This window comes from Sinocyclocheilus grahami, unplaced genomic scaffold (genome assembly GCF_001515645.1).
Source record: "Sinocyclocheilus grahami isolate Dianchi unplaced genomic scaffold, SAMN03320097.WGS_v1.1 scaffold651.1, whole genome shotgun sequence".
NCBI classification, from domain to species: Eukaryota; Metazoa; Chordata; class Actinopteri; order Cypriniformes; family Cyprinidae; genus Sinocyclocheilus; species Sinocyclocheilus grahami.
This window is the reverse complement of record NW_015505830.1, coordinates 605,290-622,795: the sequence shown is the minus strand read 5'-3', so window position 1 is coordinate 622,795 and position 17,506 is coordinate 605,290. Positions and strand designations below refer to the sequence as shown.

Sequence of the window (17,506 nt, the reverse complement as noted above, 5' to 3'; positions counted from 1 at the left end):
AACATCTGTTTTGGTTCTGATTGTCATGATTATCGTGCTGAAATTATGCGTTTGAAAGCATATGAGTTTAAACTTCTGATATAGGGTTTTCTGAGCGCACACATCCGAAGCACACGCACAGAAAGCAGCTGTCGCAGCATGCGAGTACTAAACTAAGTTCTCATTCACACACAAGTTTACCTTAAAAACACACGAGTTACAAAAAACAGTGAGCCGGTTATGTTACGAAGGTAAACAGCTGGGAAATAAATCTCATGTTTATTTTAGATCTGTGTGGCAGCAGCAATATACAGTAAATAAATCAATAAATACACTGCTCTGTTGTCTCCTCTGAGGCTGGGAGTCTAAACTGTGTTCTGTGCTCATCTCTGCAGACAAACACAGAACAGCTAGTATGTTTTACTCAAACTTTCTCCATGGCATTAGAGCTGGTACACCGTTGTCGCTTGCAAAATCAAAATGACGGCGCCATGGGTGTAAACTTACAGATTAAGGGGCGGTAATATTATAATGAAATTCCTTTGTCACGTCACCAAGGGAGCGAAATCAAACGCGCTCGTTTTTTCAGACGCTTGCAGAAAAAGGCTTACCAAAACAAAGTTACTGGGTTCATCCTTTTCCACGGTTGGTAGATGCACCGGGGGCCTGATTATAGCACTTAACACCTGGAAAAGTCAGATTTTCATGATATGTCACCTTTAAGCGTTTGAACGACTGCCGCAAACTTTATAAAGACAGCTCGTGTTTGATAAGAACCCTTGGAGTCCCTCCTTTGCCTGAGACTAAATTTTCCCAATACTTCCCATCCTCAATGACAAAAGCATCTTTGTGTGTATGAAGGCCTCTGCGTGCCACGGTGCAGGTGCTCTCCACTAATGACCATCAATACAGCTCCTCGTCATTCTCGACTTGAGGGCACTACTTAGGGAGCGACTGATGGATTAGGTGGTTTCTATGGAGATGAAGGTGGTTTGGCCGGATCTTGAGGATCTGATTAGGACTGTTGACCCAAATGATTCAATTTAACCGAAGAGGCAAATCAAACGGTTTGCGACTAATTGATGAGATTGGCCTTTCACTTCAGAGAATGGGAGTGTAATAGAGGACCTGACTGAAGACATGGAGACGCTCTGATGCTCGGTAATGACAAATCTGGGTTCTTCTGTTAAAGAAACCCCAGAATCAAGTGTTATCGTCAACATGGAATCAATATAGACCCCATTTGAACTCGCTTCACATCTGAAATTATTTTTATTTTTCAATTGACGTGACGCTTCCCCATATAATTAAAAATGATTATATATGTTTACGGATATATTTGTAAATATATTTCAGAATATACAACAAATATATAGCTATTCTAAAATATATTTAATATAATGCTAATGTTAAAATCTAAAAAAACGATATAATTTAAATCTATTTATATTGTTCAAAATAAATTTTTTTGAATTTATTTTAATATCAGAAATGTATTTTCTTCCACATTTGTAATATATTCTAGCATTTGAAGTTTTAAACTAAATATTTCAAATTTGAAAAATATATTTCCATAAACTGCATTGCTTACAGCGTATATTTAGCCTATATTTTTGGTCAAAGTATATATTGCTGATATAAATACATAAATATATTTCAATATTTAGTTACTTATATTTCCTATATTTACAAAATGTATTTTAGGATTGGAAACATAATGCACAATATGCAATATATTGTAGCATTTGAAGGTAAAAAAACAAAAAAACTGAAAAATATATATCTTTAAGCTGCATTGTTTATTTAGCATAACTTATTTTGGCCAGAAATAATAAAAAAAAATTAAGATTTTATAGTACATTTACATAAATATATTTTGATAGGCTTTAGTGGTTTATATTTCCTATATTTATTATATTTACCCAAATTCTATTTTAAGATTGGAAACACAGTTTTTGGACATTTTGTGATACATTTTAGCATTTAAATAAAATATTTAACATTTGAAAAATCTATCTCCTTAAGCTGTATCTTTAAAACATACAAAAACACATTTACATGAATACATTTTGATAAGTTTTAGTTAGTTATATTTCCTATATTTCGCATTTTTACCTAAAATGCATTTAAAGTTGGGAAACAAAGGTTTAAATGAAATATTATACATTTGAAAATCTATTTCCTGTATTGCTTTTTAAATATATAGATTTTAAAATGCATTTATATACATAAATATATTTTGATACGTTTTAGTTATATTTAAATAAAAAATGATATTTTCTTATTTTTACCCAAATGTATTTTAAGACTGGAAAATGTATTTTCATGGACATTTTGTAATATATTTTAGCATTTGTTTTAAACGAAATATTTTCAATTAGGGAATTATATCCCATATATATCCCAATACATTTCCATGAAGTCGAGCTGATTTATTATCATTTATATTTCTTTTTTGCTGTTTGGCCACCCTACATTTCAGAAGTACATCACATTGCGAATCACGTGTTGTGATGACTTCACGACGCATTAAAAACCAAATGAAATGGAAAAAGGGACGATATTTAACCTCTGGAAAAGCATCCAGGCCACATTTGTTCCAACACCTCTTCCAGTCAATGTGAACTCAGCCGTATTGGCAGCTAAATCAGGTCTTGGAGATACAATCGGCTGAAACTCGTGGTCTGAAACAATCGGCTGCTTTGTGGAAGCTAAAACACAGTTACACAATACCGAAGCCAGCCGGTCTCCAGCGACAAGAGCATGATGGGAAAGCGCACACAACTTGAGTATTTGTTGTGTTTTATTGACACCCGATCTGTTTTTTTTGGTTGTTGACCTTGTCTGAATCTAAAAGGTCACGTTCTTGACTCCTCAAAGATGCTTTAAGAAGATCATCTGCGTAGGAAGCCTTCAGTTTGCCGACTTTGAGAAGTTCAAGTGTCTTAATTACACCGTTTTATCAAATAGCGCCTGCTGATTCTTCCTCTGTTGTGCTAATGAGGCGAATCATGCGATACTCAAAGCTTACTAATCGCTTTTTGGAGTCTCACTTTATTCACAAAGGAGACTGTCACATTACATCTGTCGTCAATTAAATAGCCGCTTTCAACTTTGATGGTGAACTCGGTGTAAGCGGAGATGGTTATTCCGCGGAGATATGAGGTGAATTATTGATTATGTGTTTCATCGTGCTGTAATGAGAATCTTCTGAGGTGCTTTTTCCAGTGGAATCTCCGTGTCAGCCAATCAGACGCTTCTATTCAGCCACCGTTTCCACTCGCCGATTGCTCATTGGGCGAGACAGCTGTCAATCATCTTATCAGCTGGAATATCAGGTGGATAATCATGACACTAATTGAGTGATGGTTTGCCAGGACAGATTTAATGTTTAACTAAACATTGTGGATCAAGCTCAAGGTAAGAATGAAAACTAAACTAACAATTTAAAACCAAATGACCTTTCTTCAAGTGATTTCCACACCAATTAACAATTAAAGACAGGTCCTTCATTAAAAAATCTGATATATTTTTACATATAATTGCTGATATATTTACAGACATACATTTTAGTTCCTAATTTTTAAAAACTAAATATATTTATATTGTTCAAAATTTATATATTTTTTTAAAAATGCATTTTGCATTTAACAAATGTATTTTAAGATTTTTTTTCTTGCACATTTTTGTAGTATATTTTAGCATTTCAAGGCTTAAATGAAATATATTTTCAATAAGAAAAATGAATTGCCTAAAGCTGCACGGTTTACAACATATATATATATATATATATATATATATATATATAGCATATATTTGAAATACTTTGACCATACAAAGCTATTTTTTTACATGTCTAAATAATAAAATATAAAATTAAATTAATATAAAAATAGCACGCACAATTTAATATTCCAATATTGGCTGATTACATACACTACTGGTCAAAAGTTTGGGATCAGTAAGACTTGCAATGTTTTTAAAGAAGTCTCTTATGCTCATCAAGGCTGCAATTATTTGATCAAACATACAGATAAAAACAGTAATCTTGCAAAATGTTATTACAATTTAAAATAATGGTTTCTATTTTAATATACATAAAAATTTAATTTATTTCTGTGATCTGCAGCTGTATTTTCAGCATCATTACTCCAGTCTTCAGTGTCACATGATCTTCAGAAATCATTCTAATATGCTGATTTATTATCAGAATTATCAATGTTGGCAAAATAGAAAAATATTTATATTTTAAATAAATGCTCTTCTTTTTAACTTTTTATACATCAAAGAATCCTGAAGATCATGTGACACTGAAGACTGGAGTAATGATGCTGAAAATACAGCTGCAGATCACAGAAATAAATTAAATTTTTATGTATATTAAAATAGAAAAATTTTATTTTACATCATAATAATATTTCACAATATTAAATTTTTTCCCCCTGTATTTTTGATCAAATAAATGCAGCCTTGATGAGACCGGTTGTGTGTGTGTGTGCATATATATATATATATATATATAAATAAATTATTATTTTGTTGTTTGTGTGTGTGTGTGTGTGTGTGTGCATATATATATATATATATAAATAAATTATTATTTTTAAATGCATATACATACACACAAATGTTTTACTGTATAGTACTTTTAACAAAAAAACAGAACAACTAGTGTTGTGTTGACTGATATTGATACTGATATAGATATTATGCATCTCAATTACTGTTGACATCTTAGGACTACTTTTAACATATACATATTATTCAAATAGGGTTAATTTTCTTTATACAAAATGTTTTATTTCGTGCAAATTTTGACCTGCATATTTTTCATGAGATCCACCCTGTAGCACACACTTATTTAGAAAAATCCTACCCAGATGTGGAGGCTTGCAGACTCACCCGGGACTCGTGGTAAAGCACGGTGAGGAGGTACATGATTCATAATCATAATTCTGCTGTCTCAGCAAGCAACACACACACACAAAGATCATTTTAATGAGGAATAAAACAACACAGAGCATATATCCGTATGACGCACCTGTCTCTGGTGATGGTGAGCGTGTCTGTGTCTTTACAGTATCGCTCTTCACTGAGCTTGAGCATCTTCTTTCTGGCGTGATCATCCAGATTCAAGCTGGAGAGCTTCACCTGCAAAGATAGAAACCTTTTTTAATTAAGGAGAGTGTTTGATTCATTAAAACTGCATCATGATTGAGAATACATGAGGAGTAATGTATAGTCAGACAGTAAGCACTGATGATCAGGATCCTGCTTAACTCTTGATGTACAAAAATAACTAAAACTGAAATAAAATGAATTAAATATGGCTAAACACAAATCACTCATTTTAAACATTAAAATGAAAACGGAAAATACAAATATAAACTAATATTTTTTCTAAATGTTTTATAAAATTGATAAAAGAATTGATCTTACTAAAAATTTTATTAAAAACTATAAAAGTAACTCGGTGCTAAAATAACATAAAAAAAAGAAAATGACCAAAAAAAATCACTAAGACTTCAAAATAAACAGAAAATATTAAAATAAAAACCTAAATATTTATAGATTTTTCTAAATAAAATTAAACATTTATAATAAATTCAAAATATTAATAAAAACTATAATAGTATCTCAATGATATTAAAGTAAATAATAATGAAAATGACAACACAACAAAATCACTGAAACCTTAGCAAAAATGTAAATAATATAAAAATTTATATTTATATAATTGTCATATATTTTATATATATTTCCCAGTCTTGAAAGTTCATCAAAGGACAATGAGTCACTTAATCCAAATCTCGAGCAGTTCTCCAGCAATCATTTTCACTTGGCATTCCTCCAGTCATCTGAACATACTTTCTATTAAATCTTTATTCTTCCAAACAACAAACCCTCAAAAAGCACTAACTATTATGCTCAACTCTGCTCTTTAAATCCCGCTCCGGATCGGCATAAACACAACCCAGAGTAGTCACTAAGCTCTCTCCGAGAACAAAACAACGGCGCACAATGCAATATTACTCAGTTTATCTGGGGTTTCTGGCCGTTTCAGTTAAGAAATGATGGGGGAAAGACCCTCATCCCATAAAGCTGCCCTTTGATCCCCTTCACATCAGCCCTGATCCAACGGGATTAACGTCAGATGCCGATTCCCGGGTTTTCAGGCAGATGGTGAGAGATTTATGATAAATCACACATTTCAGATTATAAATAAAGAGAGAATATCTCAACATCAATGAGGTTTTGCTCAGTAACACAGCATTGCATTGACGAGTGAATTTGTTTATTGGAAACAGTCAGCGTTTACTTGAGCGAAAATGACTTTTATTAATAATCCGGGACAATTTATGATTATTTAATTCTCCTGTACTTTTCGTAACATGCTACAGAATATGTTTAAAGATCCCATATTGTCAAAACTGAAATTTCCTGGCTTTTTTCATGATAACTGAGGTCTAGGGGCTATTTAACTACCATATAAGTTTCAAAACAGTCAGTCCACAGTAAAATGCACGCAGCTTGCATAAAATAGCTGTGATTTTTCATGAACCGTTGTGACTTCCATAAAAAGTTGACGTTAGAGCTACACAGTCACCGCCTTCAGTCACCTCCCCGAGCACCGCCCACCATCCCACTCTCCTTTTGCCAAACCCCCAGACAACATCGCGTCCATGCCATTGCTGAGCAACAACAACATGGAAACATGTCGAAAAGGTTAACTTTAACCACCGGCCGACCGATCGATGAGGTGGATCACATCTAACGTGTAATGTATAGTAAAGACAAACTCACCGTGTCTATCTAGTCATGATGAAGATGTATATACATTTCAATTTCAGCAGGCAACTATTTTTACAGCTACATTATTGTTCCAGCCACAATTAATCACAACGATGTATATACAAACTTAAGGACATCAAAACCTAAAATAAAACTCTAGAAAGGTGTAAAATATGTGACTTTTAAGTGTAAATATTGAGCCCGTCATCGTAAATAATTCTACTAATAAGCATAACGCCAGATAGGGCTGCACGATAAATCGAAATGGAATCGAGATCGCGATTCGCCAGACTATATTTTGACTCAATATCTGATCCATCTTAATTCAATTCAAGTTTATTTGTATAGTGCTTTTCAAGATACAAATCGTCGCAAAGCAACTTTACAGAAATGTAAAGAACTCTGGACAAATGAAACGGGGAGGAATCTCTCTCTTATTACACCCACATAATATCTGCATGTTATCAACTGCTGTCCAATGTTGAAAACATTATCAGTCTTCAAACTCACGCTTCGGGGCCGCACAGTGCTTCTTAATGGCAACCGGGGTTAAGTGTAAAAAGTTTGGAATCTGAAAGACATTAGAGGACGGGACCTTTTAATATACACTGCCGCTCAGAAGTTTGGGATCAGTAAGACTTGCAATGTTTATTAAAGACGTCTCTTCTGCTCATCAAGTTGTATTATGTTGTAGATGTATTATCAAAAATATATTTCATTGAGATTCACTCACTGTTTGCAACATATATTTAACATAGCCTATATTTCAAATATATTTGTGCATATATTTGACGCGACGCAAGTGTTGTATAAAGGACGCACGAACGCGTTCATCACAGCTAAAATATCTCTGTGAAACATTTTGCTTGTAAATAACGTATATAGGGCCTATTGTTAAACGATTATATATACAAAAAAACTTCGATTAGCTATATTTACACTGTAAAAATGACTGTGAATTTAACGGTAAAAGACTGTAAAAATGCTACAGTAAAAACCTGTTAAATGGTTAACGGTAAATTCCCCTACTATATACGGTGAAAAACTGTATTGGACATTACATGTATTTGACATTAATTTTACGGTAGTATACCGTTTTTGGAAGTGGAAAAGACCGTATAATTTACAGTGAATAACCGTAAATTGACATTCCCAGAATTCCCTGCGTTACATTTCAAATTTGATGTTTTTTTGTTGAAATAACTATGTTTCTTCTTAGTTTTTTCTTATCAGTTTTGTATATTAGGGTTGTGTGTTACACCTAATGTTGTTAAATTAATGTTTATTGCATTATTTCAGTTTCATGTGTGTTACCGTGATGCTGTTTGGTGTTTGTGTGAATGACGCTGTGCAGCTTCTATATATGTTATTATTTATAAGCTGCTTGTGATGGGCTTTAGTTCATCATGTGACTTTCTCATCACCTCCTGCATTTGGTGGTTATCAGTGTATCACAAAGCTACAAAATAGATTTCAGTACTTCAATAGGTTGGCTTAACATTACATCAGTTAATGAAATTACGGTTTTAACTGTAACTTAAAACCGTAAAACCTAAAACGTTGCTACCGTATTTTTTTTACGGTAAAATTCCGGTAACCACAGCTGCCGGTTTTTTACCGTAAATTTTACGGATTTTTTTTTTTACAGTGTAGGCTATATTTTTTATATTATGATTATTAGCAAAATCATATTTCTTTTTTTTTCCAGAGAATATGGCGTAGCCTACTCCTCTTTACATGCATCAGTGCCGAAAACCTTTGGATTTGTAGATGTTTATGATTATTATGACAGAGAGGGACGCGCGTCAGGTGTATGCGTGCGCTCGGCATCTCTGCACACGTGCTTCACTCACAGCATCACAGACAGACAACTGATGCACATCTCCTCATCACTGCAATTAAAGCGTTTAGCCTGCTTCAGATGATGATGATGATGAGGAGCAGGAGGAAGAACTGACGCGCAGCTCTGCACGAGAGACATCAGGAGCCCTGCTGGAGAGGTATTGTTGATTAAAAAGTGCATTTCTTTTAGTTTAAAGGGATGTTGTCCATTGATGACAGATTAACAATGACTTCTTCGTGTGTGTATGAATTAGAAAAAAGCTGTTTTTGACATTTCGCAGTTAAAATTGCGCGTGTAGTGTCTATGATCAAACAGTATGATGAAAAGGCATTTATTCGCAAATAAAATAGTCTATTTCTGTTTTAAATTGAACATGAATAAACATTGTTTTTTTATTTTCTGTTGAACGTTTTGAATGCACAAAATATGCATAGAAATGTAGCCTATGATAACTTGGTAATATTTTACAATAAGTTTATGCTTGTTAACAGCTATCGCATAGCTCAACGTTTAAATAACAAATAAACAAGCATTTTATCAATCTTGTTGTTTTTTTGCATTAAACTAAGACATTTTTTTTAAATGTCAAAAGTCGTATATGTTAATGTAAGCTAACAATGAACAATAGTAAAATAAATAAACTTATCAAGGTGAATAAATGCTGCAAAGAAATATTATTTATGATACCTGTGTTAACTAATGTTACTGTAAACAACTGTATTGTAAAGTGTAACTATAATAGTGATTTGAAATGATTTAAATGTATACATAAATTCCTTGCATAAATGGTATAAAGATTTATAATTTTACATTATTTATATATATATATATATATATATATAAGCTTTTAGAATATATATTCACGTCAATAATATAATTTTTTTTTTACTTTTATATACTCTATCAATATAAAAAAATAAAATAAAAAACAAGCATTTAGAATTTTTCATGCAAGTATGTGTGCAGTCATAAGTCATATAAAATCTGGCGACATAAATTAAGAAATTTGTAATAAGTTATTATAAGAAATAATTGAGCACTTTTTGTAGAAACCTATGAATCCCAGTTGTTTTGGTTTGATAACTTGAAGAGTGACCGGTTTCATTCATTTGCTACATTTGTGTTTTATGCACAACTGAATGTTTCCCTCTCTGTCCACTAAATCCTCTCGACGCGCTCCTGACATTGTGATCTGCAGCTTAAAGCGGTCATCCGACACTATATCTGCCTCTGTGACTGACAGACATGGCAGAGAGGATGGCAGGGTCCTGTTTCGATTTGTCTCCACTCACAAAGCTTTTTCCAGTGGCTTTGTGTGTCCGTCCGCTGGTCATCTCATGATGGATCTGAGATCTCGTGATTTCTCTTGAGGGGAACATCTGACCTCATTAATGAGGGTACTCTTCCTCACTGCTCAGTGACTGTCTGAGGAAGACCTCAGTGAAATCACAATCAAGCTGATGAAACTCATTCAGCACATGCTCAGTACTGTCTGAGCAAAAACAAGTGTGATTGTTCCATTCTGAGAGACATTTTTAGCAAAAAAATGTGCATTTATTTGATCAAAAATACAGTGAAAACAGTAATATTGTGAAATATTATTACAATTTAAAATAACTGTTTTCTATGTGAATATCTGTTAAAATGTAATTTATTTCTGTGATCAAAGCTGTATTTTTAAGCATCAATACTCCAGGCTTCAGTGTCACATGATCCTTCAGAAATCATTCTAATATGCTGATCTGCTGCTCAAACATTTCTGATTATAAGTGAGTGAGTTTTCAGTACTATTAAACATGATCTCATGGTGCATGTGACTGTCAGAGGACTGCTATGGATGTGTCTGGGGATCTTCAGTGCATCCTCGTGTAATATTAACCTGTAAGAGATTGTCTGAGCTGCGAGCTGCTCCTTATTTACACCCGCAGACTTGGAGCATGTCATGACACCTCATGAGCTAATGTGTGCTGTGACTTTCCAACAACTAATCAATCAAACGCAACCCAATACACAAAATCACCAAGACTGTAAACAATCTTAAAAGGTGAAAACCAGTGTGAGCAATTAAAGGAACAGTTCATCCAAAAATGAAAATGTGCTGAAATGTGCTCACCCTCAGGCCATCCGAGATGTAGATGAGTTTGTTTCTTCATCAGATTTGGAGAAATGTTGCATTGCATCACTTGCTCACCAATGGATGTGAATGGGTGCCGTCAGAATGAGAGTCCAAACAGCTGATAAAAAAAATCACAATAATCCACAAGTGATCCACACCGCTCCAGTCCATCAGTTAACATCTTGTGAAGACAAAAGCTGCGTGTTTGTAAGAAACAAATCCATCATTAAGACTTAACTTTAAACGGTTGCTAAAATACGAGTCCATATTTCATAATATTCCTTCTCAAGTGAAAAAGTGGTCTGGTCTGAATCAGGAGAGAAATCTGCACAGATCAAGCACAGTTTACAAACCAAAACGGCTCTAAATAAACATGTAGGTGGATTTTAATGTGAGAGGAGAACAGGAGATGGACTTTTACACTGGAGGAAGTGCTATTATGAATTATGGATGCATATTTTAGCTGGAAGCGACGGTTTGAAATTTAAAACGTCTTAATGCTGGATTTGTTTCAGCTTTTGTCTTCTCCAGATGTTAACTGCTGGACTGTAATTACTTGTGGATTATTGTGATGTTTTTATCAGCTGTTTGGACTCTCATTCTGACGGCACCCATTCACATCCATTGGTGAGCGAGTGATGCAATGCTGCATTTCTCCAAATCTGATGAAGCAGCAAACTCATCCTAATCTTGGATGGCCTGAGAGTGAGCATATATTGCGCACGTTTTTTTTTTAAGGTGAACTTCCTTTACTTTCCCCCCAAATGTGTTCTCCCTTTACAGGTTTGGTGGCATGGCAGATTAATGGCTTTGGAGCAGTCAACTCCACTGAAACGAATCCCCACCATGGGGGACAGGCTGGGCCGCACAACCCCTCTGTTATCCCGTGGACGTACGTTCGGATGGTCCACCTCCAGCAACAGCCTCAAACTAAAGAGCTGCGGCCACAAGGGCCACGACTTCCAGCACAGCCTGGAGGAGGCAGCAGCGCCCAGCGCTTCCCTCGCCGCGGCACACTCTCCTGTTTCACTGGAACTGGAGCCCGTGGTGAATAATGGATCAAGCGTGCCCGTCGCTCCAGATGGCCACACAAAGGAGCCACCGGCGCACAGCGAGCGCTGCCAGCCCCTCTCCATCTCCACCGTCCCGCTTCCCGCCGCCGCCCGCTTCACGCACAGCCCTTACCACGCCAAGACTAGCATGCAGGGCGATGTGTACAACTTCCTAGAGAGACCCGCCGGCCTGAGGTGCTTCCTGTATCACTTCCTCGTGTGAGTAGACCGTTCCCGTTCACCTGCATGTAACATATGAATGTGAAGCTTATGATTGGTTTTTAATCAGACTTTTATCACGCTAACTTCACATCATTCTGACGTCATTTAGACATAGTCTAAAACGGTTTCAAATGCCATTTTGTTAATTAGAGCTCATAAATATGAAGCTTGATTGGTTAATAGGGTTTAAATTCTGGATTGTGGTTTATTTGAGACTATATAATACATTTTTTAAGTGCATTATTCGTTATTGATTTTTACGTGAAGTACTTTTAGGAAACTGACGTCCTGCAGTGTGACATGCTGATTAAAAATTACATCTCATCAACATTTTGCAAATTAGCATTTGTACATGAAGCTTGTGATTTGTTTAAAAGGATTTTTTCCCAGTAAATATTTGTTTTATGTTTATTTGAGACTATAGAATATAGACATAATTGATTTCTATATTTGGATAGCTGACATGAAATACTTTTGAGAAGTAACTATTTTAAATAGCATTTTTCTAATTGTAAATATGAAGCTTGTGCTCGTAAAATATGGCTTTTAATCAGTTTAAATTGAGGATAAATATTTGTTTTGTGCTAATTTGAGACTATATAAGTTATTTTATGTACTCTATTGATCTTTATATTTAGGTAGTTCCCATGAAATACTCTTTGAAAGTTGACAAGTCCTGCGTGTGATGTTAAATGCCATTTAAAACTATTTTTGAAATAGCATTTTGCTAATCAGCATTTGTAAATATGAAGATTGCGATTGATTAACAGCATTTTATTTAGTGTAAATATTTTTTGTTTTTTTATGAGGCATATGATTTATTTAATCAGTTTAAATTGAGGATGAATATTTATGTTTATCTGAGCCTATACAGTTTATTTTTAATATACATTATTGATTTTTATATTTGGGCAGTTGAATGTTGTATTAATAGTATTTTCTAAGTAAATATGAAGCTTGTGATTCGTTAACAGGCATTATTTTCATGTTTATTTGAGGCATATGATTCATTTAGGCCAAAAATATATATAACAATATAATTTATAATATATTCATAATATAAATATATTTTAATTTGTATGTATAGTATTGATTTTTATATTTGGGAATTTAGAATGTCTGCTTCATGAAACAGCATCTAAAATGTGTGTTTTTTATAGCATTTTACTAATTTTTTTCTGTAATTATTACACATGCAGATTTTTTTCTGTAATTATTACACATGCAGATTTATGAGTGCATATTAACTAAGCAACAACATGGAATATTTGTACTTTTAGAAATGATTTTTCATTTCATTATCAACTAGTAAAGGCAAAAATGGTGATGCTTTACTATAGTATGCAATTTACTTACTACATGCATTCAAATATATTTGTACCTATAAAGTGTCCATGGGCACTTAATGCATATTATTTAGGGTGCTTTTAAACTGCTATATTAAAAACATATCTTTATTTGATTTAACTGAACTGCTTTTTTAATCATGTTCATGTCTGATTAGCTTGATGTAGTTTGCGTTTGTCTGAGAGAGTTGTACGTTTGACTGTTCACAGAGCTTTTGTGTTGTAGGATTTTGAACTTCATTTAACTCCTTGCTTTTTCTAAAAACAGTGGTTGGACGTCTGGTTTGTTTGTGACTGAGGCGTTTAAAGCAGATACTGAGTTTCCTATAGACATGCAGACACTTCTATTAAGCTCGCTCACTTTTCGTGCAGTGATCTGAACAAACTCCTGACATGTTTTGCATGTAGAACCCTTGCATTTGCTCAAGAAAATGTGAAACTCTTGATTTACTTTCATCCGTTTTGTTTTTAAAAGCGCACGTTGCTCCAGCCGTGTGTTAATTACAGCTGATGCTGCGTGCGGATCTCTGTAACTAAAGGCGAGTCTCCGTGGCCCGGATGTGTCCCCGCTCCTGAAACGGATCAACCTGATCCTGAAAGCAACACCTCTGAACCCGTCTGTCTCTGTGATACACCGCAAACTCAGACACAGGTCACCGTGAGACACACACGAGACGCGGCTCTCCATTAGCTCCACTGAGAAAGCAAGACTTCATTGGTCTCAAAATGATTTAGGGTACAGGAGAAAATGGACGGTTTCAGTGTTAAATCACCATGAAGTGTGAGCTAGTTTAATGGGCAATTAGGAAATCAGTGCTGAAACTCATAAAATCTGTTAATGAATCAATTAATCCATTAATAACATTTTTATTATGATTATAAAGGAATAGTGAAGATTCTCTGTCATGATGCTACAGCAGATTTTCAGTGAATAATGGCTACAATTTCAGTCTGTTTCTCACACAAATCTGTCATATGAATTCAGAAAAATGGGAAGATTGTGCATGTTATGGTGCTTTTAGTGGAAAACTCACTGTGCTAGGACAAAGTGTGGTTGGTTGGGCGTTGTTTTGCAGTTGCTAAGATTCTCTGAGTGATCGCTATGTGCTCTGAATGGTTGCTAGGCGGTTTCTTTTTTATGTATGTATGCATGTATGTATGTACTATTATGTCTTTTCATTCATATTTTGAATGAACTGTTATTTTTATATTTTAATTTTAATTTCAGTATAATTATTACATTTGTGTTTTTGTTGTCATTTTATTATTTTTGTGTGTGTGTGTATGTGTGTATATATATATATATATATATATATATATATATATTATCAGTGCTCAGCGTAAATGAGTACACCCCCTTTGAAAAGTAACATTTTAAACTATCTCAATGAACACACAAACAATTTCCAAAATGTTGACAAGACTAAGTTTAGTCTAACCATTTTTAAACTGTGTATGTATCAGCAACTCAATTTTCATTTAATTAATTTAGTTTAGCTTTTTGTTAATTTTTTAATATAAATATTACCATTAATGTTTAATTTATTTTTTACTTATTTTTTTATGAATTAATTTTTTTTAACTTACTGCATATTTCATAAGTTGCCAACATTTCTCTTTTATTTAAATTGTATATTTTATTTTATTTCTGCTTTATTCCAATTAACAAAAAAATTATTTTAAAAGATTTAGTTTACAGTAATAGCCCTGCTCGGAGTCAGTCCCCATCCACTTTCATTGTATAGAAAAGAACAGCATGAACATCTGGCTAAATATCTTTTTTTTGTGTGTGTTGCATTTAAGAAAGAAAGTCATTGGAATCACATGACAGTGAGTAAATAGTGACATATTTTTATTTTTAGGTGAACTGTCCCTTTAAGAACATGCTGATAACTCTCTGACCCACTTTTTTAGTGAATGAATTCCAAATTCAGGAGAATAATGAATGTTCAGATGTGGCGCTCTGCCAGCGCGATTGGCTCGTATTAGTACTTGTCAGACAGGCATGTCATGACAGCGATGGAAACTTCAGTGCTGTTTGTTGTGGTGGTCTGATAACCTCTCTCTCTCTCTCTGTGTAACTGAGTATCTAGAGTTGCAGTCACAGCAGTGAACCTGATCTTAGCCTCTTACAAAATTAAACCCCACTGACTGATATTGTGTGCCGCTCCTTTAAGTCAGCGCGATTGGCTCGTATTAGTACTTGTCAGACAGGCATGTCATGACAGCGATGGAAACTTCAGTGCTGTTTGCTTTGGTGGTCTGATAACCTCTCTCTCTCTCTCTGTGTAACTGAGTATCTAGAGTTGCAGTCACAGCAGTGAACCTGATCTTAGCCTCTTACAAAATTAAACCCCACTGACTGATATTGTGTGCCGCTCCTTTAAGTAACTCCTACTTGCCGATGGTTATCGATGCCAGGTTGTTCTCTGGCTGCTCTGCCAGCGCTGAAGTGGATGCATAAAGACTAATGACCTCTCTGGGTCTTCAGGTGGCAATGGACTGAAGCTTTTGTGCCAGGACATAGTTTGCAAAAATCCTGTCTGGGTTTGGAAATTGGAAAACTTGGGAGAAATAAGTTTTGAGTTGGGAGAGTTTTGAGCTATAAAATTAGTTTTAGCTATGAAAGTTTTCTTTATACTTCAGATTTTTCTTTCTACATTTCAACTACTAAAATTTGGTGTTTAATTCAATGTGTTACTTGTCGTTTCTTCGTAATTAATTTGGACATTTACGAACAATTTCTTAGAATGTTGCTTTGGGAAGTAACTTAAAGGGTCATATGATGCGATTTAAATTTTTCCTTTCTCTTTGGAGTGTTACAAGCTCTTGGTGCATAAAGAAGATCTGTAAAGTTGCAAAGACTAAAGTCTCAAATCCAAATAGATATTCTTTATAAAAGTTAAGAGTCAACCACGCCTACCTAAAACGGCTCGTTCTAACACACCCCCACATATCTACGTCACTATGTGGGAAGATTTGCATAACGCCGCCCAAATGTTCACGCAAAGAAAGAAGGCGTAACTTTTATTCTCGCTGTAGTATTGTTGCCGCCGCCGCCATGTCGTGAAGACGCTGTGTGCTTCGTTGTGAAAGCGAAACTACTTTGTTTGTTCTTCCAAAAGAGGATGATATCCGCTTCGTAATGCCTGGAGCTGATCCGTGCTGGTCGCTGAGGAAATACATCAACTTTCACCGTGGACGAAGCGGAATCCAGCCCGGGGTCTGTCACATGTGGTTGCCGCTCATTCGTCGGATCCACCGGGCGCGCCGTTCTCTACCCCGCCGCCTCAGCTTGGCCTCATCTCACACTAAGCCGGGGCTTCCGCTCACGCTAGGCCGCTGTGTTTCGATGTGAAAGCGAAACTACTTTGTTTGGTCTTCCAAAAGAGGACACGACTACAAATCAGTGGTTAAGTTATTATGGTTATTATGGTTAAGTGGTTATGGTTTTAGTAGTTTGTAGTACTACTCCTGTCCTTTAGGGACTCTAAGTTGCTCTTCTCCTCTAGCTTAAATCCCGGTGAGGTGGTAGAGGAAGAGAGAGATTTGTTTGGGGAAGGGGAAGCATGGTTTTTCTCCTCGAGTAGTCAATGCAGTAGAGGCCAGATATGTGTTGTAAGCTCAATCATAAGGACTCTTTAGTATTGGTAGTTAATTACTACTAATATGTACAATGGGGATGTGAGGAGCATTTCCACTGTGACTCTACTACACAGAAACCTATAGTGGATCTTTTGGGAATATTCGTTACTCAACTACTAAAGCCTTTTTTTGGAAGCACTTGGTGGATGGATCGGGTTAGAATCTTGTTTTATGCTCATTGAACAAGATATCATCAGCATCATTATCATCGTCAACTCTATGTTGAGTTCGACGGACATTCTCCAAAGGACAGTTGGGATTCTAAATGGACAATGTTCATATAAGGTTTTTCATTCCAAAATTCACTTTGGTTTTCTATGATGTTTGCCTTTATGCTTACTGGTTTGTTGATACCACTTTCTGTCTTCTTTAAATGAGTATGCTGATTTATTTTGCTTTATTTTTCTTTGTTTGTTGTTTTTGCCCGTTCTTAAATTTAAATAATAATCTGGTATAACTCTTCTATCTGTGTTGGTACAAACTTTATTTCTTATCTCGGTTGACATTTGAT

At 34.9% G+C, this 17,506-nt stretch overlaps 1 protein-coding gene across 1 annotated transcript in view; it reads left to right on the top strand.

Annotated features, from left to right (window-relative positions):
• The first annotated feature begins 8,523 nt into the window (after window positions 1-8,523).
• The window catches only part of LOC107558590 (potassium voltage-gated channel subfamily KQT member 1-like), a 125,000-nt gene continuing 116,017 nt past the window's right edge, over window positions 8,524-17,506 (top strand). The window contains exons 1-2 of the mRNA XM_016242249.1: window positions 8,524-8,771; window positions 11,514-12,001. Of these exons, the coding sequence (XP_016097735.1) occupies window positions 11,535-12,001 (467 nt within the window). The 5' untranslated portion in view covers window positions 8,524-8,771; window positions 11,514-11,534. The remainder of the gene's footprint in view (window positions 8,772-11,513; window positions 12,002-17,506) is intronic.